The sequence below is a fragment of the Chiloscyllium plagiosum genome, unplaced genomic scaffold (genome assembly GCF_037043375.1).
Source record: "Chiloscyllium plagiosum isolate Xiang-an unplaced genomic scaffold, Cpla_swu_hap1 HiC_scaffold_39, whole genome shotgun sequence".
Taxonomy (NCBI): domain Eukaryota; kingdom Metazoa; phylum Chordata; class Chondrichthyes; order Orectolobiformes; family Hemiscylliidae; genus Chiloscyllium; species Chiloscyllium plagiosum.
Window position 1 is genome coordinate 20281289 of NW_028270177.1, and position 27360 is coordinate 20308648.

General features: G+C 51.7%; 1 protein-coding gene across 5 annotated transcripts in view; it reads right to left on the minus strand.

Moving 5' to 3' along the window:
• LOC122540993 (WD repeat-containing protein 72-like) overlaps window positions 1–27360 on the minus strand; it is a 339613-nt gene that overhangs the window by 274575 nt on the left and 37678 nt on the right. For all 5 annotated transcript variants that reach the window (XM_087981193.1, XM_087981192.1, XM_043677401.2 and 2 more), the window contains 2 exons: window positions 23500–23578; window positions 20900–21074 (listed from right to left, as the gene is read on the minus strand). In XM_087981193.1, the coding sequence (XP_087837319.1) occupies window positions 20900–21074; window positions 23500–23578 (254 nt within the window). The remainder of the gene's footprint in view (window positions 1–20899; window positions 21075–23499; window positions 23579–27360) is intronic.

Consider the following 27360-nt stretch of genomic DNA (forward strand, 5'->3'; position numbering starts at 1 on the left):
ATGGACAGGTCAGTGATGGGGATAGGCAGGTCAGTGTAGTGGATGGACATGTCAGTGTGGGGGACAGACAGGTAGGGGATGGGCAAGTCAGTGTAGGGGATGGATAGATCAGTTTAGGGGACAGGCAGGTCAGTGTAGGGGATACACAGGTCAGTATAGGGGACAGATAGGTCAGTGTAGGGGATGGACAGGTCAGTGTCGGGAACAGACAGGTCAGTGTAGGGGACAGACAGGTCAGAGTAGGGGATAGGCAGGTCAGTGTAGGGGACGGGCAGGTCAGTGTAGGGATGGACAGGACAGTGTAGGGGATGGACAGGTCATTGTAGGGGATAGGCAGGTCAGTGAAGGGGATAGACAGGTCAGTGTAGGGGACAGGAGGTCAGTGTAGGGGATGGACAGGTCAGTGTAGGGGACAGAAAGGTCAGTGTAGGGATTGGACAGGTCAGTGTCGGGGATGGACAAGTCAGTGCAGGGGATGGACGGGTCAGTGTAGGGTATGGGCTGGTCAGTGTAGGGGATAGAGAGGTCAGTGTAGGGGTAAGACAGGTCAGTGTAGGTAATGGACAGGTCAGTCGAGTGGATGGACAGGTCAGTGTAGCGGACAGACAGGTCAGTGTCGGGGACGGACAGGTCAGTGTAGGGGATAGAGAGGTCAGTGTAGGGGAATGGACAGGTCAGTGTAGGGGATGGGCAGATCAGTGTAGGGGATAGACAGGTCAGTGTAGGGGTAAGGCAGGTCAGTGTAGGGGATGGGCAGATCAGTGTAGGGGAATGGACAGGTCAGTGTAGGGGATGGGCAGATCAGTGTAGGGGATGGGCAGGTCAGTGTAGGTAATGGACAGGTCAGTGTGGGGGATGGACAGGTCAGTGAAGGGGATAGGCAGGTCAGTGTAGGTAATGGACAGGTCAGTGTAGGGGACAGACAGGTCAGTGTAGGGGATGGACAGGTCAGTGTAGTGGATGGACAGGTCAGTGTAGGGGACAGACAGGTCAGTGTAGGGGATGGATAGGTCAGTGTAGGGGATGGGCAGGTCAGTGAAGGGGATTGGCAGGTCAGTGTAGTGGATGGACAGGTGAGTGTAGGGGACAGACAGGTCAGTGTAGGGGATGGACAGGTCAGTGTAGGGGATGGACAAGTCAGTGTAGGGGATGGATAGATCAGTTCACGGGACATGCAGGTCAGTGTAGGGGGTAGACAGGTCAGTATAGGGGACAGATAGGTCAGTGTAGGGGATCGACAGGTCAGTGTCGGGAATAGACAGGTCAGTGTCGGGGATGGACAGGTCAGTGTGGGTGACGGGAAGGTCAGTGCAGGGGATGGTTAGGTCAGGGTAGGGGATGGACAGGTCAGTGTAGGGGTAAGGCAGGTCAGTGTAGTTGATGGACAGGTCAGTGTAGGGTTAAGGCAGGTCAGTGTAGGGGTAAGGCATGTCAGTGTAGGGGATCGAGAGGTCAGTGTAGGGGATGGACTGGTCTGAGTATTGGTCTGGCACGTCAGTGTCGGTGATGGAGAGTTCAGTGTAGGGGACAGGCAGGTCAGTGTCGGGGACTGGCAGGTCAGTCTCGTTAATGGACAGGTCAGTGTAGGGGATGGACAGGTCAGTGAAGGGGATAGGCAGGTCAGTGTAGTGGATGGACAGGTCAGTGTAGGGGACAGACAGGTCAGTGTAGGGGACAGGCAGGTCAGTGTAGGGGACTGGCATGTCAGTGTAGGGGATGGACAGGTCAGTGTAGGGGATGGACAGGTCAGTGAAGGGGATAGGCAGGTCAGTGTAGTGGATGGACAGGTCAGTGTAGGGGACAGACAGGTCAGTGTAGGGGATGGACAGGTCAGTGTAGGGGTTGGACAGGTCAGGGAAGGGGACAGGCAGGTCAGTGCAGTGGATGGACAGGTCAGTGTCGGGAACACACAGGTCAATGTAGGGGATGGACAGGTCAGTGTAGGGGACAGGCAGGGTAGTGTAGGGGACGGGAAGGTCAGTGTAGGGGATGGACAGGTCAGTGTAGGGGTAAGACAGGTCAGTGTAGGGGATGGACAGGTCAGTGTAAGGTTAAGGCAGGTCAGTGTAGGGGATGGACAGGTCATTGTAGGGGACAGGCAGGTTAGTGTAGGGGACGGGAAGGTCAGTGTAGGGGATGGACTGGTCTGAGTATTGGTCTGGCATGTCAGTGTCGGAGATGGAGAGTTCAGTGTAGGGGACTGGCAGGTCAGTGTAGGGGACTGGCATGTCAGTGTAGGGGATGGACAGGTCAGTGTAGGGGATGGACAGGTCAGTGTAGGGGTAAGACAGGTTAGTGTAGGGGACAGACAGGTCAGTGTAGGGTTAAGGCAGGTCAGTGTAGGGGTAAGGCATGTCAGTGTAGGGGATGGACAGGTCAGTGTTGGGGATAGACAGGTCAGTGTACGGGTAAGGCAGGTCAGTGTAGGTAATGGACAGGTCAGTGTAGGTGATGGAGAGGTCAGTGAAGGGGATAGGCAGGTCAGTGTAGTGGATGGATAGGTCAGTGTAGGGGACAGACAGGTCAGTGTAGGGGATGGACAGGTCAGTGAAGGGACAGGCAGGTCAGTGTAGTGGATGGACAGGTCAGTGAAGGGGACAGGCAGGTCAGTGTAGTGGATGGACAGGTCAGTGTAGGGGACGGACAGGTCAGTGTAGGGGATGGATAGGTCAGTGTCGGGAACACACAGGTCAGTGTAGGGGATGGACAGGTCAGTGTAGTGGACGGGTAGGTCAGTGTAGGGGACAGACAGGTCAGTTTAGGGGACAGCAGGTCAGTGTAGGGGATGGACAGGTCAGTGTAGGGGATGGACAGGTCAGTGTAGGAGTAAGGCAGGTCAGTGTAGGGGATGGACAGGTCAGTGTAGGGTTAAGGCAGGTCAGTGTAGCGGTAAGGCAGGTCAGTGTAGGGGATGGACAGGTCAGTGTAGGGTTAAGGCAGGTCAGTGTAGCGGTAAGGCAGGTCAGTGTAGGGGATGGACTGGTCTGTGTACTGGACTGGCATGACAGTGTAGGAGATGGACAGGTCAGTGTTGGGGATAGACAGGTCAATGTAGGTAATGGACAGGTCAGTGTAGGGGATGGACAGGTCAGTGAAGGGGATAGGCAGGTCAGTGTAGTGGATGGTCAGGTCAGCGTAGGGGACAGACTGGTCAGTGTAGGGGATGGACAGGTCAGTGATGGGGATAGGCAGGTCAGTGTAGTGGATGGACATGTCAGTGTGGGCGACAGACAGGTAGGGGATGGGCAAGTCAGTGTAGGGGATGGATAGATCAGTTTAGGGGACAGGCAGGTCAGTGTAGGGGATACACAGGTCAGTATAGGGGACAGATAGGTCAGTGTAGGGGATGGACAGGTCAGTGTCGGGAACAGACAGGTCAGTGTAGGGGATGGATAGGTCAGTGTAGGGGATGGACAGGTCAGTGTAGGGGTAAGGCAGGTCAGTGTAGGGGATGGACAGGTCATTGGAGGGGATGGGCAGGAGAGTGTAGGGGACAGACAGGTCAGAGTAGGGGATAGGCAGGTCAGTGTAGGGGACGGGCAGGTCAGTGTAGGGATGGACAGGTCAGTGTCGGGGATGGACAAGTCAGTGCAGGGGATGGACGGGTCAGTGTAGGGTATGGGCTGGTCCGTGTAGGGGATAGAGAGGTCAGTGTAGGGGTAAGACAGGTCAGTGTAGGGGATGGACAGGTCAGTGTAGGGGATAGACAGGTCAGTGTAGGGGTAAGGCAGGTCAGTGTAGGTAATGGACAGGTCAGTCGAGTGGATGGACAGGTCAGTGTAGGGGACAGACAGGTCAGTGTCGGGGATGGACAGGTCAGTGTAGGGGATGGACAGGTCAGTGAAGGGGATAGGCAGGTCAGTGTAGTGGATGGACATGTCAGTGTAGGGGACAGACAGGTCAGTGTAGGGGATGGGCAAGTTAATGTTGGGGATGGATAGATTGGTTTAGGGGACAGGCAGGTCAGTGTAGGGGATAGACAATTCAGTGTAGGGGACGGGTAGGTCAGTGTAGGGGATGATCAGGTCTGTGTAGGGGACAGGCAGGTCAGTGTAGGGGTTGGACAGGTCAGTGTAGGGGATAGACAAGTCAGTGCAGGGGATGGACAGGTCAGTGTAGGGAACAGGCAGGTCAGTATAGGGGATGGATGGGTCAGTGTAGGGGACAGACAGGTCAGTGTCGGGGATGGACAGGTCAGTGAAGGGGATGGACAGGTCAGTGAAGGGGTTAGGCAGGTCAGTGTAGTAGATGGACAGGTGAGTGTAGTGGACAGACGGTCAGTGTCGGGGATGGACTAGTCAGTGCAGGGGATGGACGGGTCAGTGTAGGGTATGGGCTGGTCAGTGTAGGGGATAGAGAGGTCAGTGTAGGGGTAAGACAGGTCAGTGTAGGGGATAGACAGGTCAGTGTAGGGGTAAGGCAGGTCAGTGTAGGTAATGGACAGGTCAGTCGAGTGGATGGACAGGTCAGTATAGGGGACAGACAGGTCAGTGTCGGGGATGGACAGGTCAGTGTAGGGGATGGACAGGTCAGTGAAGGGGTTAGGCAGGTCAGTGTAGTGGATGGACATGTCAGTGTAGGGGACAGACAGGTCAGTGTAGGGGATGGGCAAGTTAATGTTGGGGATGGATAGATTGGTTTAGGGGACAGGCAGGTCAGTGTAGGGGATAGACAATTCAGTGTAGGGGACGGGTAGGTCAGTGTAGGGGATGATCAGGTCATTGTAGGAGACAGGCAGGTCAGTGTAGGGGTTGGACAGGTCAGTGTAGGGGATAGACAAGTCAGTGCAGGGGATGGACAGGTCAGTGTAGGGAACAGGCAGGTCAGTATAGGGGATGGATGGGTCAGTGTAGGGTATGGGCAGGTCAGTGTAGGGGATAGAGAGAGGTCATTGTAGGGGAATGGACAGGTCAGTGTAGGGGATGGGCAGTTCAGTGTAGGGGATAGACAGGTCAGTGTAGGGGTAAGGCAGGTCAGTGTAGGTAATGGACAGGTCAGTGTGGGGGATGGACAGGTCAGTGAAGGGGATAGGCAGGTCAGTGTAGTAGATGGACAGGTGAGTGTAGTGGACAGACGGTCAGTGTGGGGGATGGGCAAGGCAGTGAAGGGGAGGAATAGATCAGCTTAGGGGACATGCAGGTCAGTGTAGGGGATAGACAGGTCAATATAGGGGATGGGAAGGTCAGTGTAGAGGATGGACAGGTCAATGTAGGGGATGGACAGGTCAGTGTAGGGGACAGGCAAGTCAGTGTAGGGGACAGGCAAGTCAGTGTATGGGATGGATAGGTCAGTGTAAGAGATGGACAGGTCAGTGTAGGGGATAGAGAGTTCATTGTAGGGGAATGGACAGGTCAGTGTAGGGGATGGGGAGGTCAGTGTCGGGGATGGACAGGTCAGTGTAGGGGATGGACAGGACAGTGAAGGTGATTGGCAGGTCAGTGTAGTGGATGGACAGGTGAGTGTAGGGGACAGACAGGTCATTGTAGGAGATGGGCAAGTCAGTGTAGGGGATGGATAGATCAGTTTTGGGGACATGCAGGTCAGTGTAGGGGATCGACAGGTCAGTGTCGGGAACGGACAGGTCAGTGTGGGCGATGGGAAGGTCAGTGTAGGGGATGGACAGGTCAGTGTAGGGGACAGGCAGGTCAGTGTTGGAGATGGATAGGTCAGTGTAGGGGACAGACAGGTCAGTGTAGGGGATGGACAGGTCAGTGTAGGGGTAAGACAGGTCAGTGTAGGGGATGGACAGGTCAGTGTAAGGTTAAGGCAGGTCAGTGTAGGGGATGGACAGGTCAGTGTAGGGGACAGGCAGATTAGTGTAGGGGACGGGAAGGTCAGTGTAGTGGATGGACAGGTCAGTGTAGGGGATGGCAGGTCAGTGTAGGGGATGGACAGGTCAGTGTAGGGTTAAGGCAGGTCAGTGTAGGGGTAAGGCAGGTCAGTATAGGGAATGGAGAGGTCAGTGTAGGGGATGGACTGGTCACTGTACTGGACTGGCATGTCAGTGTAGGAGATGGAGAGTTCAGTGTAGGGGACAGACAGGTCAGTGTAGGGGAATGGCACGACAGTGTAGGGGATGGACAGGTCAGTGTAGGGGATGGACAGGTCAGTGTAAGGGATGTACAGGTCAGTCTAGGGGATGGACAGGTCAGTCTAGGGGATGGACAGGTCAGTGTAGGTGATGGACAGGTCAGTGTAGGGGACAGGCAGGTTAGTCTAGGGGACAGGAAGGTCAGTGTAGGGGATGGACAGGTCAGTGAAGGGGTAAGGCAGGTCAGTGTATGGGATGGACAGGTCAGTGTAGGGTTAAGGCAGGTCAGTGTAGGGGATGGACAGGTCAGTGCAGGGGTCAGGCAGGTTAGTGTAGGGGACGGGAAGGTCTGTGTAGGGGATGGACAGGTCAGTGTAGGGGTAAGGCAGGTCAGTGTAGGGGATGGACAGGTCAGTGTAGGGGTAAGGCAGGTCAGTGTAGGGAATGGAGAGGTCAGTGTAGGGGATGGACTGGTCTGTGTACTGGACTGACATGTCAGTGTAGGAGATGGAGAGTTCAGTGTAGGGGACAGTCAGGTCAGTGTAGGGGACTGGCACGACAGTGTAGGGGATGGACAGGTCAGTGTAGGGGATGGACAGGTCAGCGTAAGGGATATACAGGTCAGTCTAGGGGATGGACAGGTCAGTGTAGTGGATGGACAGGTCAGTGTAGGGGATAGACAGGTCAGTGTAGGGGATCGGCAGGTCAGTGTAGGGGACAGACAGGTCAGTGTAGGAGACAGGCAGGTCAGTGTAGGGGATAGACAAGTCAGTGCAGGGGATGGACATGTCAGTGTAGGGGACAGGCAGGTCAGTATAGGGGATGGACGCGTCAGTGTACGGTAAGTGCAGGTCAGTGTAGGGGATGGAGAGGTCAGTGGAGGGGATGGACAGGTCAGTGTAGGGGATGGGCAGGTCAGTGTAGGCGATAGACAGGTCAGTGTAGGGGTAAGGCAGGTCAGTGTAGGGGATGGATAGGTCAGTGAAGGGGATGGGCAGGTCAGTGTAAGAGATGGACAGGTCGGTGTCGGGGACAGGCAGGTCAGTGTATGGGATGGACAAGTCAGTGTAGGGGATGGATAGATCAGTTCAGGGGACATGCAGGTCAGTGTAGGGGGTAGACAGGTCAGTATAGGGGACAGATAGGTCAGTGTAGGGGATCGACAGGTCAGTGTCGGGAACAGACAGGTCAGTGTCGGGGATGGACAGGTCAGTGTGGGCGACGGGAAGGTCAGTGCAGGGGATGGACAGGTCAGTGTAGGGGACAGGCTGGTCAGTGTAGGGGATAGTTAGGTCAGGGTAGGGGATGGACAGGTCAGTGTAGGGGTAAGGCAGGTCAGTGTAGGGGATGGACAGGTCAGTGTAGGGGATGGACAGGTCAGTGTAGGGGTAAGGCAGGTTAGTGTAGGGGACAGACAGGTCAGTGTAAGGTTAAGGCAGGTCAGTATAGGGGATGGACAGGTCAGTGTAGGGGACGGGCAGATTAGTGTAGGGGACGGGAAGGTCAGTGTAGTGGATGGACAGGTCAGTGTAGGGGACGGCAGGTCAGTGTAGGGGATGGACAGGTCAGTGTAGGGTTACGGCAGGTCAGTGTAGGGGTAAGGCAGGTCAGTGTAGGGAATGGAGAGGTCAGTGTAGGGGATGGACTGGTCAGTGTACTGGACTGGCATGTCAGTGTTGGAGATGGAGAGTTCAGTGTAGGGGACAGACAGGTCAGTGTAGGGGAATGGCACGACAGTGTAGGGGATGGACAGGTCAGTGTAGGGGATGGACAGGTCAGTGTAAGGGATGTACAGGTCAGTCTAGGGGATGGACAGGTCAGTCTAGGGGATGGACAGGTCAGTGTAGGTGATGGACAGGTCAGTGTAGGGGACAGGCAGGTTAGTCTAGGGGACAGGAAGGTCAGTGTAGGGGATGGACAGGTCAGTGAAGGGGTAAGGCAGGTCAGTGTAGGGGATGGACAGGTCAGTGTAGGGTTAAGGCAGGTCAGTGTAGGGGATGGACAGGTCAGTGCAGGGGTCAGGCAGGTTAGTGTAGGGGACGGGAAGGTCTGTGTAGGGGATGGACAGGTCAGTGTAGGGGTAAGGCAGGTCAGTGTAGGGGATGGACAGGTCAGTGTAGGGGTAAGGCAGGTCAGTGTAGGGAATGGAGAGGTCAGTGTAGGGGATGGACTGGTCTGTGTACTGGACTGACATGTCAGTGTAGGGGACAGGCAGGTCAGTATAGGGGATGGACGCGTCAGTGTACGGTAAGTGCAGGTCAGTGTAGGGGATGGAGAGGTCAGTGGAGGGGATGGACAGGTCAGCGTAAGGGATATACAGGTCAGTCTAGGGGATGGACAGGTCAGTGTAGTGGATGGACAGGTCAGTGTAGGGGATAGACAGGTCAGTGTAGGGGATCGGCAGGTCAGTGTAGGGGACAGACAGGTCAGTGTAGGGGACAGACAGGTCAGTGTAGGAGACAGGCAGGTCAGTGTAGGGGATAGACAAGTCAGTGTAGGGGATGGACAGGTCAGTGTAGGGGACAGACAGGTCAGTGTAGGGGACAGGCAGGTCAGTATAGGGGATGGACGCGTCAGTGTACGGTAAGTGCAGGTCAGTGTAGGGGATGGAGAGGTCAGTGGAGGGGATGGACAGGTCAGTGTAGGGGATGGGCAGGTCAGTGTAGGCGATAGACAGGTCAGTGTAGGGGTAAGGCAGGTCAGTGTAGGGGATGGATAGGTCAGTGAAGGGGATGGGCAGGTCAGTGTAAGAGATGGACAGGTCGGTGTCGGGGACAGGCAGGTCAGTGTATGGGATGGACAAGTCAGTGTAGGGAATGGATAGATCAGTTCAGGGGACATGCAGGTCAGTGTAGGGGGTAGACAGGTCAGTATAGGGGACAGATAGGTCAGTGCAGGGGATCGACAGGTCAGTGTCGGGAACAGACAGGTCAGTGTCGGGGATGGACAGGTCAGTGTGGGTGACGGGAAGGTCAGTGCAGGGGATGGACAGGTCAGTGTAGGGGACAGGCTGGTCAGTGTAGGGGATAGTTAGGTCAGGGTAGGGGATGGACAGGTCAGTGTAGGGGTAAGGCAGGTCAGTGTAGGGGATGGACAGGTCAGTGTAGGGGATGGACAGGTCAGTGTAGGGGTAAGGCAGGTTAGTGTAGGGGACAGACAGGTCAGTGTAGGGTTAAGGCAGGTCAGAGCAGGGGTAAGGCATGTCAGTGTAGGGGATCGAGAGGTTAGTGTAGGGGATGGACTGGTCTGAGTATTGGTCTGGCACGTCAGTGTCGGAGATGGAGAGTTCAGTGTAGAGGACAGGCAGGTCAGTGTAGGGGACTGGCATGTCAGTGTAGGGGATGGATAGGTCAGTGAAGGGGATGGGCAGGTCAGTGTAGGAGATGGACAGGTCGGTGTCGGGGACAGGCAGGTCAGTGTATGGGATGGGCAGGTCAGTGTAGGGGACAGACAGGTCAATGTAGGGGACAGGCAGGTTAGTGTAGGGGATGGACAGGTCAGTGTAGGGGATGGATAGGTATGTGTAGGGGATGGATAGGTCAGTGTTGGTGTAAGGCAGCTCATGTAGGGGATGGACAGGTCAGTGTAGGGGACAGACAGGTCAGTGTAGGGGATGGGCAAGTCAGTGTAGGGGATGGATAGATCAGTTCATGGGACATGCAGGTCAGTGTAGGGGGTAGACAGGTCAGTGTAGGGGACAGGGACGTCAGTGTAGGGGATGGATAGGTCAGTGTAGGGGATGGACAGGTCAGTGTCGGGAATAAACAGGTCAGTGTAGGGGACAGGGACGTCAGTGTAGGGGATGGATAGGTCAGTGTAGGGGATGGACAGGTCAGTGTAGGGGATAGAGAGGTCATTGTAGGGGATGGACAGGTCAGTGTCAGGGATGGACAGGTCAGTGTAGGGGATAGACGGGTCAGTGTAGGGGTAAGGCAGGTCCGTACAGGGGACGGGAAGGTCAGTGTAGGGGATGGACAGGTCAGTGTAGGGGACAGGGAAGTCAGTCTAGGGGATGGATAGGTCAGTGTAGGGGATGGGCAGGACAGTGTCGGGGATAGACAGGTCAGTGTCGGGGTAAGGCAGGTCAGTTTAGGTAATGGACAGGTCAGTGTAGGGGATGGACAGGTCAGTGAAGGGGACAGACAGGTCAGTGTAGGGGATGGACAGGTCGGTGTAGTGGATGGACAGGTCAGTGTAGGGGACAGAAGGTCAGTGTAGGGGATGGACAGGTCAGTGTAGGGGATGGGCAGGTCAGTGAAGGGGATTGGCAGGTCAGTGTAGTGGATGGACAGGTGAGTGTAGGGGACAGACAGGTCAGTGTAGGGGATGGGCAAGTCAGTGTAGGGGATGGATAGATCAGTTCAGGGGACATGCAGGTCAGTGTAGGGGGTAGACAGGTCAGTGTAGGGGACAGGGACGTCAGTGTAGGGGATGGATAGGTCAGTGTAGGGGATGGACAGGTCAGTGTAGGGGATAGAGAGGTCATTGTAGGGGAATGGACAGGTCAGTGTAGGGGATGGGCAGGACAGTGTCGGGGATAAACATGTCAGTGTCGGGGTAAGGCAGGTCAGTGTAGGTAATGGACAGGTCAGTGTAGGGGATGGACAGGTCAGTGAAGGGGACAGACAGGTCAGTGTAGGGGATGGACAGGTCAGTGTAGTGCTAGGACAGGTCAGTGTAGGGGACAGACAGGTCAGTGTAGGGGATGGACAGGTCAGTGTAGGGGATGGGCAGGTCAGTGAAGGGGATTGGCAGGTCAATGTAGTGGATGGACAGGTGAGTGTAGGGGACAGACAGGTCAGTGTAGGGGATGGACAAGTCAGTGTAGGGGATGGATAGATCAGTTCAGGGGACATGCAGGTCAGTGTAGGGGGTAGACAGGTCAGTATAGGGGACAGATAGGTCAGTGTAGGGGATCGACAGGTCAGTTTCGGGAACAGACAGGTCAGTGTCGGGGATGGACAGGTCAGTGTGGGCGACGGGAAGGTCAGTGCAGGGGATGGACAGGTCAGTGTAGGGGACAGGCTGGTCAGTGTAGGGGATAGTTAGGTCAGGGTAGGGGATGGACAGGTCAGTGTAGGGGTAAGGCAGGTCAGTGTAGGTAATGGACAGGTCAGTGTATTGGATGGACAGGTCAGTGAAGGGGATAGGCAGGTCAGTGTAGTGGATGGACAGGTCAGTGTAGGGGACAGACAGATCAGTGTAGGGGATGGACAGGTCAGAGTAGCTGATGGACAGGTCAGTGTAGGGGACAGACAGGTCAGTGTAGGGGATAGACAAGTCAGTGTAGGGCATGGGCAGGTCAGTGTATGGGATAGACAGGTCAGTGAAGGGGTCAGACAGGTCAGTGTAGGCGATGGGCAGGTCAGTGTAGGGGATCGACAGGTCAGTTTAGGGGATGGACAGGTCAGTGTAGCGGATGGAAAGGTCAGTGTAGGGGATAGACAGGTCAGTATAGGGGACGGACAGGTCAGTGTTGGGATGGGCAGGTCAGTGTAGGGGACGGAGAGGTCAGTGTAGAGGATGGACAGGTCTGTGTACTGGACTGGCATGTCAGTGTAGGAGATGGAGAGGTCAGTGTAGGGGAAGGGAGGTCAGTTTAGGGGACTGGCATGTCAGTGTAGGGGATGGACAGGTCAGTGTGGGGGTTGGACAGGTCAGTGTAGGGGTGGGCAGGTCAGTGTCAAGGATGGGCAGATCAGTGTAGGGGATGGATAGGTCAGTTTAGGGGACAGGCAGGTCAGTGTAGGGGATAGACAGGTCAGTGTAGGGGACAGACAGGTCAGTTTAGGCGATGGACACGTCAGTGTAGCGGATGGACAGGTCAGTGTATGGGATAGACAGGTCAGTGTAGGGGACAGACAGGTCAGTTTAGGCGATGGACAGGTCAGTGTAGTGGACTGACAGGTCAGTGTCGGGGATGGGCAGGTCAGTGTAGGGGATGGACCGGTCAGTGTAGTGGATAGACAGGTCAGTGTAGGGGATAGACAGGTCAGTGTAGGGGACGGACAGGTCAGTGTAGTGGATAGACAGGTCAGTGTAGGGGACGGACAGGTCAGTGTAGGGTTAAGGCAGGTCTGTGTAGGGGACAGACAGGTCAGTGTAGTGGATAGACAGGTCAGTGTAGGGGATAGACAGGTCAGTGTAGGGGACGGACAGGTCAGTGTAGGTGATGGGCAGGTCCGTGTCAGGGGTAGACAGTTCAGTGTAGGGAATGGCAGGTCTGTGTAGGGGTCGGACAGGTCAGTGTAGTGGATAGACAGGTCAGTGTAGGGGATAGACAGGTCAGTGTAGGGGACGGACAGGTCAGTGTAGTGGATAGACAGGTCAGTGTAGGGGACGGACAGGTCAATGTAGGGTTAAGGCAGGTCTGTGTAGGGGACGGACAGGTCAGTGTAGTGGACGGACAGGTCAGTGTAGGGTACAGACAGGTCAGTGTAGGGGATAGACAGGTCAGTTTAGGGGACAGGCCGGTCGGTGTAGGGGATGGACAGGTCAGTGTAGTGGATAGACAGGTCAGTGTAGGGGATAGACAGGTCAGTGTAGGGGACGGACAGGTCAGTGTAGTGGATAGACAGGTCTGTGTAGGGGACGGACAGGTCAGTGTAGTGGATAGACAGGTCAGTGTAGGGGATAGACAGGTCAGTGTAGGGGACGGACAGGTCAGTGTAGTGGATAGACAGGTCAGTGTAGGGGACGGACAGGTCAATGTAGGGTTAAGGCAGGTCTGTGTAGGGGACGGACAGGTCAGTGTAGTGGACGGACAGGTCAGTGTAGGGTACAGACAGGTCAGTGTAGGGGATAGACAGGTCAGTTTAGGGGACAGGCCGGTCGGTGTAGGGGATGGACAGGTAAGTGTAGGGAATAGACAGATCAGTGTAGGGTGAAGGCATGTTAGTGTAGGGGTAAGGCAGGTAGGTGTAGGGGATGGACAGGTCAGTGTAGGGATTAGACAGGCCAGTGTAGGGGATAGACAAGTCAGTGTAGGGGATAGACAGGTCAGTGTAGGGGACGGAGCAGGTCAGTGTAGGGGATAGACAGGTCAGTGTAGGGATAAGGCAGGTCAGTGTAGGGGACAGACAGGTCAGTGTAGGGTTAAGGCAGGTCAGTGTATGGGTAAGGCAGGTAGGTGTAAGGGATGGATAGGTCAGTGTAGGGGACAGGCAGGTCAGTGTAGCTGATGGACAGGTCAGTGTAGGGGACAGACAGGTCAGTGTAGGGGATGGGCATGTCAGTGTAGGGGATGGACTGGTCAGTGTAGGGGTTAGACAAGTCAGTGTAGGGCATGGGCAGGTCAGTGTATGGGATAGACAGGTCAGTATAGGGGATGGACAGGTCAGTGTAGGGGATGGATAGGTCAGTGTAGGGAATGACCATGTCCATGTAGGGGATAGACAGGTCAGTGTAGGGGTAAGGCAGGTCAGTGTAGGAGATGGAGAGGTCATTGTAGGGAATGGACAGGTCAGTGTAGGGTTAAGGCAGGTCAGTGTAAGGGACTGGCATGTCAGGGTAGGGGACAGACTGGTCAGTGTTGGGGATAGACAGGTCAGTTTAGGGGATGGGCAGGTCAGTGTAGCGGATGGACAGGTCAGAGTATGGTTAAGGCAAGTCAGTGTAGGGGACGGACAGGTCAGTTTAGGGGATGGACAGGTAAGTGTAGGGGATGGACAGGTCAGTGAAGGGGTCAGGCAGGTCAGTGTAGGGGATGGGCAGGTCAGTGTAGGGGATCGACAGGTCAGTGTAGGGATAGGCATGTCAGTGTAGGGGATGGACAGGTCAGTGTAGCTGATGGACAGGTCAGTGTAGGGGACAGACAGGTCAGTGTAGGGGATGGGCACGTCAGTGTAGGGGATGGACTGGTCAGTTTAGGGGATACCTCCTCCCATCCTGCCCCCTGTAAAAACGCCATCCCATTCTCCCAATTCCTTCGTCTCCGCCGCATCTGCTCCCAGGAGGACCAGTTCAAAATACGTACAACACAGATGGCCTCCTTCTTCAAGGACCGTAATTTTCCCCCCCAACGTGGTCGACGGTGCCCTCCACCGCATCTCCTCCACTTCCCGCTCCTCCGCCCTTGAGCCCCGCCCCTCCAACCGCCACCAGGACAGAACCCCACTGGTCCTCACCTACCACCCCACCAATCTCCATGTACAGCGCATCATCCGCCGTCACTTCCGCCACCTCCAAACAGACCCCAGCACCAAGGATATATTTCCCTCCCCTCCCCTATCAGCTTTCCGTAGAGACCACTCCCTCCGCGACTCCCTTGTCAGATCCACACCCCCCACCGACCCAACCTCCACTCCCGGCACCTTCCCTTGCAACCGCAGGAGGTGCAACACTTGTGCCCACACCTCCCCCCTCACTTCTCTCCAAGGCCCCAAAGGAAACTTCCATATCCGCCACAGATTCAGCTGCACCTCCACCCACATCATCTACTGCATCCGCTGCAGCCGGTGTGGCCTCCTCTATATTGGGGAGACAGGCCGCCTACTTGCGGAGCGATTCAGAGAGCACCTCTGGGCCACCCGGATGAACCAACCCAACCAACCTGTAGCACAGCATTTCAACTCCCCCTCCCACTCCACCGAGGATATGCAGGTCATTGGACTCATCCACCGCCAAACCACAACAACCCGACGGTCGGAGGAGGAGCGTCTTATCTTCCGACTGGGAACCCTCCAACCGCAGGGGATGAACTTGGACTTCACCAGTTTCTTCATCCCCCCTCCCCCCACCTTGTCTCAGCCGGATCCCTCCAGCCCGGCACCGCCTTCCTGACCTGCAGTCTTCTTCTTGACCTTTCCGCCTCCATCCTACTCCGACCTATCACCCTCACCTTGACCTCTTTCCACCTATCACATTTCCAACGCCCCTCCTCCAAGTCCCTCCTCCCTACCTTTTATCTTCTCCTGCTGAACACTCTCTGCTCATTCCTGAAGAAGGGCCTGTGCCCGAAACGTCGAATCTCCTGTTCCCTAGATGCTGCCTGACCTGCTGTGCTGTTCCAGCAATAAAGTTTCAACTTTGATCTCCAGCATCTGCAGACCTCACTTTCTCCTCAGTTTAGGCGATAGACATGTCAGTGTAGGGCATGGGCAGGTCAGTGTATGGGATAGACAGGTCAGTGAAGGGGTCAGACAGGTCAGTGTAGGGGATGGGCAGGTCAGTGTAGGGGATCGACAGGTCAGTTTAGGGGATGGACAGGTCAATGTAGCGGATGGAAAGGTCAGTGTAGGGGATAGACAAGTCAGTATAGGGGACAGACAGGTCAGTGTCGGGATGGGCAGGTCAGTGTAGGGGATGGAGAGGTCAGTGTAGGGGATAGGCATGTCAGTGTAGCTGATGGACAGGTCTGTTTAGGGGATGGACAGGTCAGTGTAGCTGATGGACAGGTCAGTGTAGGGGACAGACAGGTCAGTGTAGGGGATGGGCACGTCAGTGTAGGGGATGGACTGGTCAGTGTATGGGATAGACAGGTCAGTATAGGGGATGGACAGGTCAGTGTAGGGGATGGATAGGTCAGTGTAGGGAATGACCATGTCCATGTAGGGGATAGACAGGTCAGTGTAGGGTTAAGGCAGGTCAGTGTAAGGGACTGGCATGTCAGTGTAGGGGACGGACAGGTCAGTGTTGGGGATAGACAGGTCAGTTTAGGGGATGGACAGGTCAGTGTAGCGGATGGACAAGTCAGAGTAGGGTTAAGGCAAGTCAGTGTAGGGGACGGACAGGTCAGTTTAGGGGATGGACAGGTAAGTGTAGGGGATGGACAGGTCTGTGTACTGGACTGGCATGTCAGTGTAGGCGATGGAGAGGTCAGTGTAGGGGATAGGCAGGTCAGTGTAGGGGATAGGCATGTCAGTGTAGGGGATGGACAGGTCAGTTTAGCGGATGGACAGGTCAGTGTAGCTGATGGACAGGTCAGTGTAGGGGACAGACAGGTCAGTGTAGGGGATGGGCACGTCAGTGTAGGGGATGGACTGGTCAGTGTAGGGGATAGACAAGTCAGTGTAGGGCATGGGCAGGTCAGTGTATGGGATAGACAGGTCAGTGAAGGGGTCAGACAGGTCAGTGTAGGGGATGGGCAGGTCAGTGTAGGGGATCGACAGGTCAGTTTAGGGGATGGACAGGTCAGTGTAGCGGATGGAAAGGTCAGTGTAGGGGATAGACAGGTCAGTATAGGGGACAGACAGGTCAGTGTCGGGATGGGCACGTCAGTGTAGGGGATGGAGAGGTCAGTGTAGGTGATAAAGTCAGTGTAGGGGATGGACAGGTCAGTGTAGGGGATGGACAGGTAAGTGTAGGGAATGGACAGGTCTGTGTACTGGACTGGCATGTCAGTGTAGGAGATGGAGAGGTCAGTGTAGGGGATAGGCAGGTTAGTGTAGGGGACTGGCATGTCAGTGTAGGGGATGGAGAGGTCAGTGTCGGGGATAGGCAGGTCAGTGAAGGGCACTGGCATGTCAGTGTAGGGAATGGACAGGTCAGTGTAGGGGATAGACAGGTCAGTATAGAGGACAGGTAGGTCAGTAGGGGATGGACAGGTCAGTGTCGGGAACACACAGGTCAGTGTAGGGGATGGATAGGTCAGTGTAGCTGATGGACAGGTCAGTGTAGGGGACAGAGGCAATAGTCCGGGAATCCCGCACTGCCCGGTTCTACCTCCTTCCCAAGATCCACAAGCCTGACCACCCTGGCCGACCCATTGTCTCAGCATGCTCCTGCCCCACTGAACTCATCTCTAACTACCTCGACACTGTCCTATCCCCCCTAGTCCAGGAACTCCCCACATACGTTCGAGACACCACCCACGCCCTCCACCTCCTCCAAGACTTCTGTTTCCCCGGCCCCCAACGACTCATCTTCACCATGGATATCCAATCCCTCTACACCTCCATCCGCCATGACCAGGGCCTCCAAGCCCTCCGTTTTTTCCTCTCCAGACGTTCGCAACAGTACCCCTCCACCGACACTCTCATTCGTTTGGCCGAACTGGTCCTCACCCTTAACAATTTCTCCTTTGAATCCTCCCACTTCCTCCAGACCAAAGGGGTAGCCATGGGCACACGTATGGGCCCCAGCTATGCCTGTCTCTTTGTTGGCTACGTAGTGCAGTTGATCTTCCGTAATTACACCGGCACCACTCCCCACCTCTTCCTCCGCTACATTGATGACTGCATTGGCGCCACCTCGTGCTCCCGCGAGGAGGTTGAGCAATTCATCAACTTCACCAACACATTCCACCCTGACCTTAAATTTACCTGGACCATCTCTGACACCTCCCTCCCCTTCCTGGACCTCTCCATCTCCATCAGTGACGACCGACTTGACACTGACATCTTCTACAAACCCACCGACTCCCACAGCTACCTGGATTACACCTCTTCCCACCCTACCTCTTGCAAAAATGCCATCCCGTATTCCCAATTCCTCCGCCTCCGCCGTATCTGCTCCCAGGAGGAGCGGTTCCACCATAGAACACACCAGATGGCCTCCTTCTTTAGAGACCGCAATTTCCCTTCCCACGTGGTTAAAGATGCCCTCCAACGCATCTCATCCACATCCCGCACCTCCGCCCTCAGACCCCACCCCTCCAACTGTAACAAGGACAGAACGCCCCGGTGCTCACCTTCCACCCTACCAACCTTCGCATAAACCAAATCATCCGCCGACATTTCCGCCACCTCCAAACAGACCCCACCACCAGGGATATATTTCCCTCCCCACCCCTCTCCGCCTTCCGCAAAGACCGCTCCCTCCGTGATTACCTGGTCAGGTCCACGCCCCCCTACGACCCACCCTCCCATCCTGGCACTTTCCCCTGCCACCGCAGGAACTGTAAAACCTGCGCCCACACCTCCTCCCTCACCTCTATCCAAGGCCCCAAAGGAGCATTCCACATCCATCAAAGTTTTACCTGCACATCCACTAACATCATCTATTGTATCCGTTGCTCCCGATGCGGTCTCCTCTACATTGGGGAGACTGGGCGCCTCCTAGCAGAGCGCTTTAGGGAACATCTCCGAGACACCCGCACCAATCAACCAAATCGCCCAGTGGCTCAACATTTCAACTCCGTCCTCCACCGACGCTCCCTCACCACCAAACGCCTGGAGGAAGAACGCCTCATCTTCCGCCTCGGAACACTTCAACCCCAGGGCATCAATGTGGACTTCAACAGTTTCCTAATTTCCCCTTCCCCCACCTCATCCTAGTTTCAAACTTGCAGCTCCGCACTGTCCCCTTGACCTGTCCGGACTTGTCCGACCTGCCCAGCTCCTTTTCCACCTATCCACTCCACCCTCTCCTCCCTGACCTATCACCTTCATCTCCTTCCCCACTGACCTATTGTACTCTATGCCACTCTCTCCCCATCCCCACCCTCCTCTAGCTTATCTCTCCACGCTTCAGGCTCTCTGCCTTTATTCCTGATGAAGGGCTTTTGCCCGAAACGTCGATTTTGCCTGTCCTCGGATGCTGCCTGAATTGCTGTGCTCTTCCAGCACCACTGATCCAGTGTAGGGGACAGACAGGTCAGTGTAGGGGATGGGCACGTCAGTGTAGGGGATGGACTGGTCAGTGTAGGGGATAGACAAGTCAGTGTAGGGCATGGGCAGGTCATTGTAGGGGATAGACAGGTCAGTGTAAGGGTCAGACAGGTCAGTGTAGGGGATGGGCAGGTCAGTGTAGGGGATGGACTGGTCAGTGTAGGGGATAGACAAGTCAGTGTAGGGCATGGGCAGGTCAGTGTAGGGGATGGACAGGTCTGTGTACTGGACTGGCATGTCAGTGTAGGAGATGGAGAGGTCTGTGTAGGGGACAGGCAGGTCAGTGTAGGTAATGGGCAGGTCAGTGTAGGCGATGGACAGGTCTGTGTAGGGGATCGACAAGTCAGTGTAGGGGATAGACAGGTCAGTGTAGGCGACAGACGGGTCAGTGTAGTGGACAGACAGGTCAGTTTAGGGGTTGGGCAGGTCAGTGCAGGATATGGGCAGGTCAGTGTAGGGGTCAGACAGGTCAGTGTAGTGGACAGACAGGTCAGTGTAGGGGATGGGCAGGTCAGTGTAGGGGTAATGCTGTTCAGTGTAGGGATGGAAAGGTCAGTGTAGGGGACGGAGCAGGTCAGTGTAGGGGACGGGCATGTTAGTGTAGGGGATAGACAGGTCAGTTTAGGGGAGGGAGAGGTCTGTGTAGGGGATGGGCAGGTCACTGTGGGGGATAGACTGGTCAGTGAAGGGGATGGACGGTTAGTTTATGGAATTGTCAGGTCATTGTAGGAGATGGACAGGTCAGTGAAGGGGATGGACGGTTAGTTTATGGGATGGACAGGTCAGTGTAGCGTACAGGCAAAAGTGAGCACTGGAGATGCTGGAGATCAGAGTCAGTATTAGTATAGTTCTGGAAAAGCACAGCAGATCAAGCAGCATCTGAGGAGCAGGAAAATCGACATTTCAGGCATAAGCCTTTCATCAGGAATGGTGATGAAGTGTTTTTGCCCATAACGCCAATTTTCATGCTCTTCAGATGATGATTGTCCTGCTGTGCTTTTCCTGCACCACTATAATCTTGATAGTGTAGGGGACTGGCAGGTCAGTGTAGGGGACAAGCAGGTCAGTTTAGGGGACAAGCAGGTCAGTGTAGGGTACAGGCAGGTCAGTGTAGGGTACAGACAGGTCAGTGTAGGGTACAGACAGGTCAGTGTAGGGTACAGGCAGGTCAGTGTAGGGTACAGATAGGTCAGTGTAGGGTACAGACAGGTCAGTAGTGGCCACATTCAGATCAGCCATGAATTTGTCAAATAGCATAGCCAGCTTGAGGGGCTGAATGGACTACTCCTGCTCCTAATTCATCAGTTTACATGCCCATAGGAAGCCCGTCAGTATCATCTGACTGTGCTGGATCTTTGGGAGAGGTATCCATTTAGTTCTACTCCTTTCTATTTCTCCATTGCATTGGCTTTGAGAATCTTTGCTTTTCAAGTATGACGGGGAGAAAGTGAGGACTGCAGATGCTGGAGATCAGAGCTGAAAATGTGTTGCTGGAAAAGCGCAGCAGATCAGGCAGCATCCAAGGAGCAGGAGAACCGACGTTTCGGGCATGAGTCCTTCTTCAGGAATGCCCTGAAGAAGGGCTCATGCCCGGAACGTCAATTCTCCTGCTCCTTGGATGCTGCCTGACCTGCTGCGCTTTTCCAGCAACACATTTTCAGCTTTTCAAGTGTGACTCCAATTACTGCTTAAAGGTCATGACTGAATCTGCTTCCACTACTCATTTTAGATTAGATTCCCGACAGTGTTGAAACAGGCCCTTTGGCCCAACCAGTCCACACCGACCCTCCGAAGAGCAACCCACCCAGACCTACCTCCCTCCAACTAATGCACCTAACATTATGGGCAATTTAGCATGGCTAATTCACCTGACCTGCACATCTTTGGACTGTGGGAGGAAACCAGAGCACTTGGAGGAAACCCAAGCAGACACGGGGAGAATGTGCAAACTCCATGCAGCCAGTCGCCCTAGGCTAGAACCAAACCTGGGACCCTGGTGCTGACAGGCAGCAGCACTAACCACTGAGCCACCCTGCGGTGTTGCACTCCTGACCACACCCACTCACTTTGTGAAAGAAATCCTCTTCATTGCTTGTCTGGTTCTTTTTCTAGTTTAAAATCTGTGTGATGCAGGAACAGGAGGGCATGGGTGCATAACAATGGGGGAAGAGGGGTACAGAAGAGCCCAGATTTGCAGGAATAGAAAGGTGGTGGAAGAACAGGGCTGCAGGAAGTTACAGAGATAAGGAGAGAGGATGTCATGGAGGGGGTCTCCTGATTGACATTGTCAAACCCGTCCTAATTTGGAATTCCTTGCTACCTTGAATCCTTTGGGAACGGACAATACACATTGAGCTGATCCAGTCAGGTGTCGCAGATGAAACAAGCGCATGGCAAAGCTCCAGACTGCGGGCATCAATGACCAGGACATCCTGATACTGTCCACAACAAAGCAACCAGCCATCACCGGACATCCGAAACGAACGGTAATAGTACTGAATGAGGAGAACAGTGTCACAATTGTTTCATTAATAAATCATTCCAAAGTTACAAAGACCTATTCAGAGTCATTGTTTTTTAAAAATAATTTGCAGTTAACTATATATCAGTTTACCCGAGATTCTAAATTGATTATTGTTTTTCCATTCACATCATATTCTACAGCAGAGCCGGCTGACACTAACCAAATGCCAAAAAGAACTAAACAGATCAGAATCTTACAGGTTCTAAGAGTATTGACCAGCAATCTCATTGCTCTTATGCAAATATCCTACAGTATTACCCTAAAATGACAAGTGATTAATCAACCTCAGGATTGACTTTTAACCCGTGTGGCACTGGCAGCAGAGACTGAAGGGGCTCCAAAACCAGTCAGTGTGCTCATTTCTCAGCACCATCCCTCTCCTCGGTCATGTCTGCAGAGACAAGATGGCGGGGGGAGGGGGAACAGGGTATTACACATGAACCTGAAATAATCTGAAAGGGTTAACACTTCATCGAGTGCAATAAGCACCACCCACTTTGATGATGTCATGAGGATCTTGTGAGTGTAAAGTAGGATTTTCTGAGAGAAAAACAAAAATCTACGTCCTCCCAGCTGCCTCTGGAGCAACATGGAGCTCATTCTTATAAAGTGTAAATAGCTGCAGAGGCACAATCAACTGCATCTTGTTGACCTTATATGACTTTTCTCATTGGACCAAATGTTAGCTACACTCAGATACTTTAGCTGAGATGATGGCCTTGTGATAGACTATTAATCCAGAGACGCAGGTCATGATCCTGCCATGGCATGTGGTAGAATCAGAATTCAATAAAAATCTGAAATTAAGAATCTAATTGGTCATGAAACCAGTGTTGAAAAAACCCATTTGGTTCGCTAATATTCTTGCAGGAAGGGAACTGCTGAACTTATCTGGCCTGGCCTACATGTGACTCCAGGCCCATAGCAATGTGGCTGATTCTTAACTGTCTACTGGGGAAAACAATGATGCCTATATGAATTATTTAAAAAATCAATTAGAAGATTGTGGGTGCAGGTGGTGACATCACAGCCTGTTTGCGATGGAGGTCTAGTCAGGCTCATTAAACCCAGGCAGGCCCAAGGCCTTCAGCCTGGGTGTAAGAGTGGCTATAGGGTATTCACATTCCCTACTTCCTCACAGGTGGCTTGGCTGTAAAAACATTAGTTTACAAGATTAAATAAGAGTGAGAGAGCGTGCTTCCATTCCCTCACTTAGCTCCTATTGAATTCTGGCGCTGCTTTGTCCTAATCTCCTCCACTTCCATCTCTGTCGTTCAGGCTTGTTGTAAGTATGTCAAGGTTAGAGTGGTGCTGGAAAAGCACAGCAGGTCAGGCAGCATCCAAGGAGCAGGAAAATCAACATTTCAGGCAAAAGCCCTTCATCAGGTTGCCCCTTCATTTGAAGGGCTCCAGCCCGAAATGTTGATTTCCAGCACCACTCTAATCTTGACTCTGATCTCCAACATCTGCAGTCCTCACTTGCGCCTTGTTGTAGGTATGTGTTTACTCTCCTCTTAACCTTTAAGTGTTTGGTTCTTGCAGCGTGCTCTCCAACAAAACCTGTTTTAGGTAAACTCAGTTGGAATATCACAGGGACATTTTAATTTACCACAATTAGGCAGGGTCTGATGGGAAAATGGACAAGTTGTGAAGGTCAATACTCCAATGTGCATCGATACACATCGCAGGTCTCTAAAGGCCAAGGTGAAAGAGGCAGCATATTGTAGCTGAAGTCTTCACGATCGATAGGTTTCACAACAAACAGTCTTTCTCCCTGCCTGCCACATCATCCTTTCACTTGGCAGTGACCCATCCCTTTTCAAGTATTAACAACCGAGCTGAGAATTTGCAAATGAAAATCTTTTGGCATTCCAGTCAGGTAGGTTTTATATTATGGTGCTGTGGCTGAATCATGGGACCATGTTATTCACTGTATAACATATCAGTTGCATTACTTCAGGCATCAATGACTTCTGTGTTCATCAATGACCCTTTCAAAACATCTAATGCTGAATGTTGGTTGTGCCTAACATTATAAACTGATAGCACCAGGAATTACTCTCAATCCTGATCTTGGGCTTTTTTTTTGGCAAGCTAAAGTTAATTTGGTCTTCACAGACAGAATTTGGTAGCTTTGCACAAACTTTCTCAATCTAAACTATTGAAGTCAATCTCAGATATTTAAAAAAAACCCAGTGTTCTTTTACAAATTCAAAATCATGGTTTGTTTTCATAGAACATTAAGGTAAATGCTTTTGAAAGAAGGAGAACAACAATCAGCAACAGCAATTTTCAAAACTCTTTTAAGATCATTATCCCCATTTCAATAGACAATAGAGGACACAATCAAATGTATCAAACACAGAAAGCATCACATTGAATGTCTGAGTACTTACATAGATTGCAGTGTGAGTGAAGGGCAGTTTTGTATGTTCTATACATTGGCCACTGGTGACATTCCAAAGACACATCTCCCTGCAAAGTGTACAGCAAATGTTATTTTTCAACATTTCTAGCCCATTGATTGAAATCACTTTATAACATCAAGGTTTTCTTTAGAGCCTCAGTTAAAGTTGTTTTTCCATTGTTGTAAATTGCTGAGTAAGACACTGTTTTGACTATTACTTAAATGGATGACATATCTGTACCTCCCTGTCAGAGTAATTACAGCCCACAGTTCAGCTTGAAGCCTCAGTATGAAACTAATTACTAACCTCCATCCAGACTAAAGCAAATTGCAGGTAAACTGACATTTTACCTAAGTCTAGTATATTGTCCAACATGAATATGAGTCACATTCAATTAACAAATGGTGCCTTTCATCCAACTTAAACTTGGCCTGCTTGCAATAGCCATGCATCCTAAAGACAGATATATTTTATCTTTCCACACAGTCCAATTACCAGGTTTACATTTCTTATTACTTATTTGAAAACATAGTGCCACCCTATGGCAACTTATTGTGAGGCAGTTATTTCCAGAACTAAGAAAAAGCTTCACTATTTCGTTGCAGGAGTAACACCATGTGGAGATGAGATCTACACTTTGTACCATTCCGCAATGTTTCAGCTCACTTCTCAATATGTAAATAAGATTGTGAGGTAGTAATATTTGAGTGGGGCATTGTATATTGATGGTATTTGCCACATCTTTGCCTGCACCGTTTGTAGAATCAAAAACAAGTCTGGTCACAGATTCAGCATTAGCAATGACTTGCATGTTACAGGCAAATGGATGCTGTCAATGAGCACCTGGAGTGGCACTTACATAGAAAATGAACTTCGACCCTACCCCATCGGGTAAGGGATACCCATTCTTGCTGGCACCATCTCATTAAACATCACAGTGGGCTGTGTTGATCAGGTGGGCAATTATGAAAAAACGTTAAAGGGGGGAGAGGGCTCAGCAAAGGTCATTAAAGTTTCCATAACAAGTAATAAGACAGCGAACAATGAAAAGAGTCAGGAATTTAACTTGAAACCCAGCAGATAAGGGGCTAACTATGAGAATGGGACAGTCAAAGCAGCACTGAAGGTGTTGTACTTAAATGCACTCAGCATACGAGACAAGGTAAATGAGCTTGTAATGTAGATTGAAGTTGATTGGTATGATATTGTGGGTATCACAGAGATATGGCTGCAAGGGTGCTAGGGCTGAGAACGAAATATCCGAAGATACATCTTATCAAAAAGACAGGCTGGTGCATAGAAGGGGGCAGGGTTGCCTTGTTAAATCGACAGGAAGAAGTGATATAAAGGTGGAGAACAGAGTCTGTGTGGGTAGAGTCAAGGAAATGCAAAGGAAAAAATACCCTGATGGGAGTTGTGTACAGGTTCCTCTGTTTTCAGAATATGGGGAAGAAAATAAATCAGGAGACAGAAAAGGCATGTAAGAAACTACTGTTACAATAATTGTGGGGGGCATCAATACACCATGGAAAGGGAAAATCAAGTTGGTAGTGAATCTCAAGAAAAGGAATTCATGGAATGTCTATGAGATGGTTTTCTTTGGAGCATTTTGTAGTACAGCCCACCAGGGAACAGGCAATTCTGGATTTGGTGTTGTTGAAGAGGCAAGTTTGATTAAGGAGCTTAAGGTGAAGGAACATCCAGGGGGTAGTAACCATAATATGATGTAATTCACCCTACAGTTTGAGAGGGAGAAGCTGGAATCAGGTGTAACAGTATTACCATTGAGTAAAGGTAACTACAAAGACATAAGGGAGGAGCTGGCCAGAGTTGATTGGAAGAGGAGCCAGTAGGGAAGACAGCGGAACGGCAAAAGCAGGAGTTTCTGGTGGTACTTTGGGGGCACAGCAGAAATGTATCCCAAGGAGGAAGAGGCATACTGAGGGGAGGACGAGGCAACCATGGCTGATAAGGGAAGTCAGAGACAACATGAAAGCAAAAAAAGCATATAACGTGAAGATGAGAGGGAAACCAAAGAATTTGGAAGCATTTAAAAACCAGCAGAAGATAACTAAACAAGCAATAAGGGAAGGGGGAGAAAAGAAAGTATGAGAATAAGCTAGCTAGTAATATAAAGATGATTGCAAGAGTTTTTTGATATATGTAAAAGATAAGAGAGAGGCAAGAGTGGACATTGGACCACTGGAAAATGAGGCTGAAGAAGTAATAATAAGGAACAAAGAAACACTGAAGGAATTGAATAGATACTTTGCATGTAGACGATACCAGCAGCATACCAGAACTTTAAGAGAGTCGGGGCAGAGTGTTATAGGGAAAAGGCTGGCAAACGGGGTTGAGAAATATATCAGCCATGATTGAATGGTGAAGCAGACTCAATAGGCTAATAGCCTAATTCTGCTCCCATATCTTACTTTCTTATGGTATTTGAGTAACTGCATTTAAAGCATTGCTTCTTTAAACAGATTATTCTAACCCCCTTTAAGTTCGGAACTGAGTATATTAAATATTGAGGTCACTGAAGTCCACTAGGTGGGAGGGTCACATCCACACAGAACTATACAGAAAATCTTCACTTTGTCTTGCTCTTAACTTCAGTCTTACTGAACTAAATCTTGTCCTGGGAGCATGTTGATGCCCTAACTCATACTACCATAGACTGTGGAGTTATTCTGTAAGCGAACTGAAAATTGTGTCAAAGAGAAGCATAGAAAATACAACCTACCTTATCACTCAGCAAATACCATTGAAAAGAGCTTTTCCCAATCTTTACATTTCTTTCTGCAGCACCATTTGATTCTGAGCAAAAAGATGGGATTAGAATGTGTTTGACACCATCTGACTCAGAAATATCTCAAACTCTTTTGACCTAAACTCGGGACAAATTTCTGACATTAACATCTTGGGAATTCAAATTGCAAACTAATTTATTTAAAACACAGTAAGATCTGGGTGTAGGTTTGCTCGCTGAGTTGGAAGGTTCATTTCCAGACATTTCATCACCCTATTAGGTAACATCTTCAGTGGGCCTCCAGGTGAAGCACTGTTGATAATTCTTGCTTTCTATTTATATGTTTGGGTTCCTTTGGGTTGGTAATGTCATTTCCTGTGATGACATAATGTCCTGTTCTTTTCCCAGGATCTGGTATTTGTAGTAATGGGTATGGAACCAACATTTACCCATTAGATTAGATTACATTACAGTGTGGAAACAGGCCCTTCGGCCCAACAAGTCCACACCGACCCGCCGAAGTGCAACTCATCCATATCCCTACATTTACCCCTTACCTAACACTACAGGCAATTTAGCATGGCCAATTCACCTGACCTGCACATCTTTGGACTGTGGGAGGAAACCGGAGCACCCGGAGGAAACCCACGTATACATGGGGAGAACGTGCAAACTCCACACAGTCAGTCGCCTGAGGCGGGAATTGAACCCGGGTCTCTGGCGCTGTGAGGCAGTAGTGCTAACCACTGTGCCACCGTGCCACCCACATTTGCTACTTCTGTTGACCAAAACAAGGTACTCTTTCCTTTCCACTTCTAAATGTCTTTCCATGTTTGCCTTATGTTTGACCATGGAACGGACTGAAACGTTCTCATTCTGAGACACCCTTCACAACTTTTCAACAAGTCTTCAACATCCCTAATTATCTTTGGATACTGAAATTAGTTGCTTGCTCCTGTTTTCATTTGGACTATTCTTGTGTGCTCTTCATGATGTTTCTTGAACAATCTGTCTCCAAACTTGACAAAATAATGACTCAAAAACTCCACAGGAGCTGCCATTAATCTCCTGGTTCTAACATGTGAAATTGCAATTTCTCA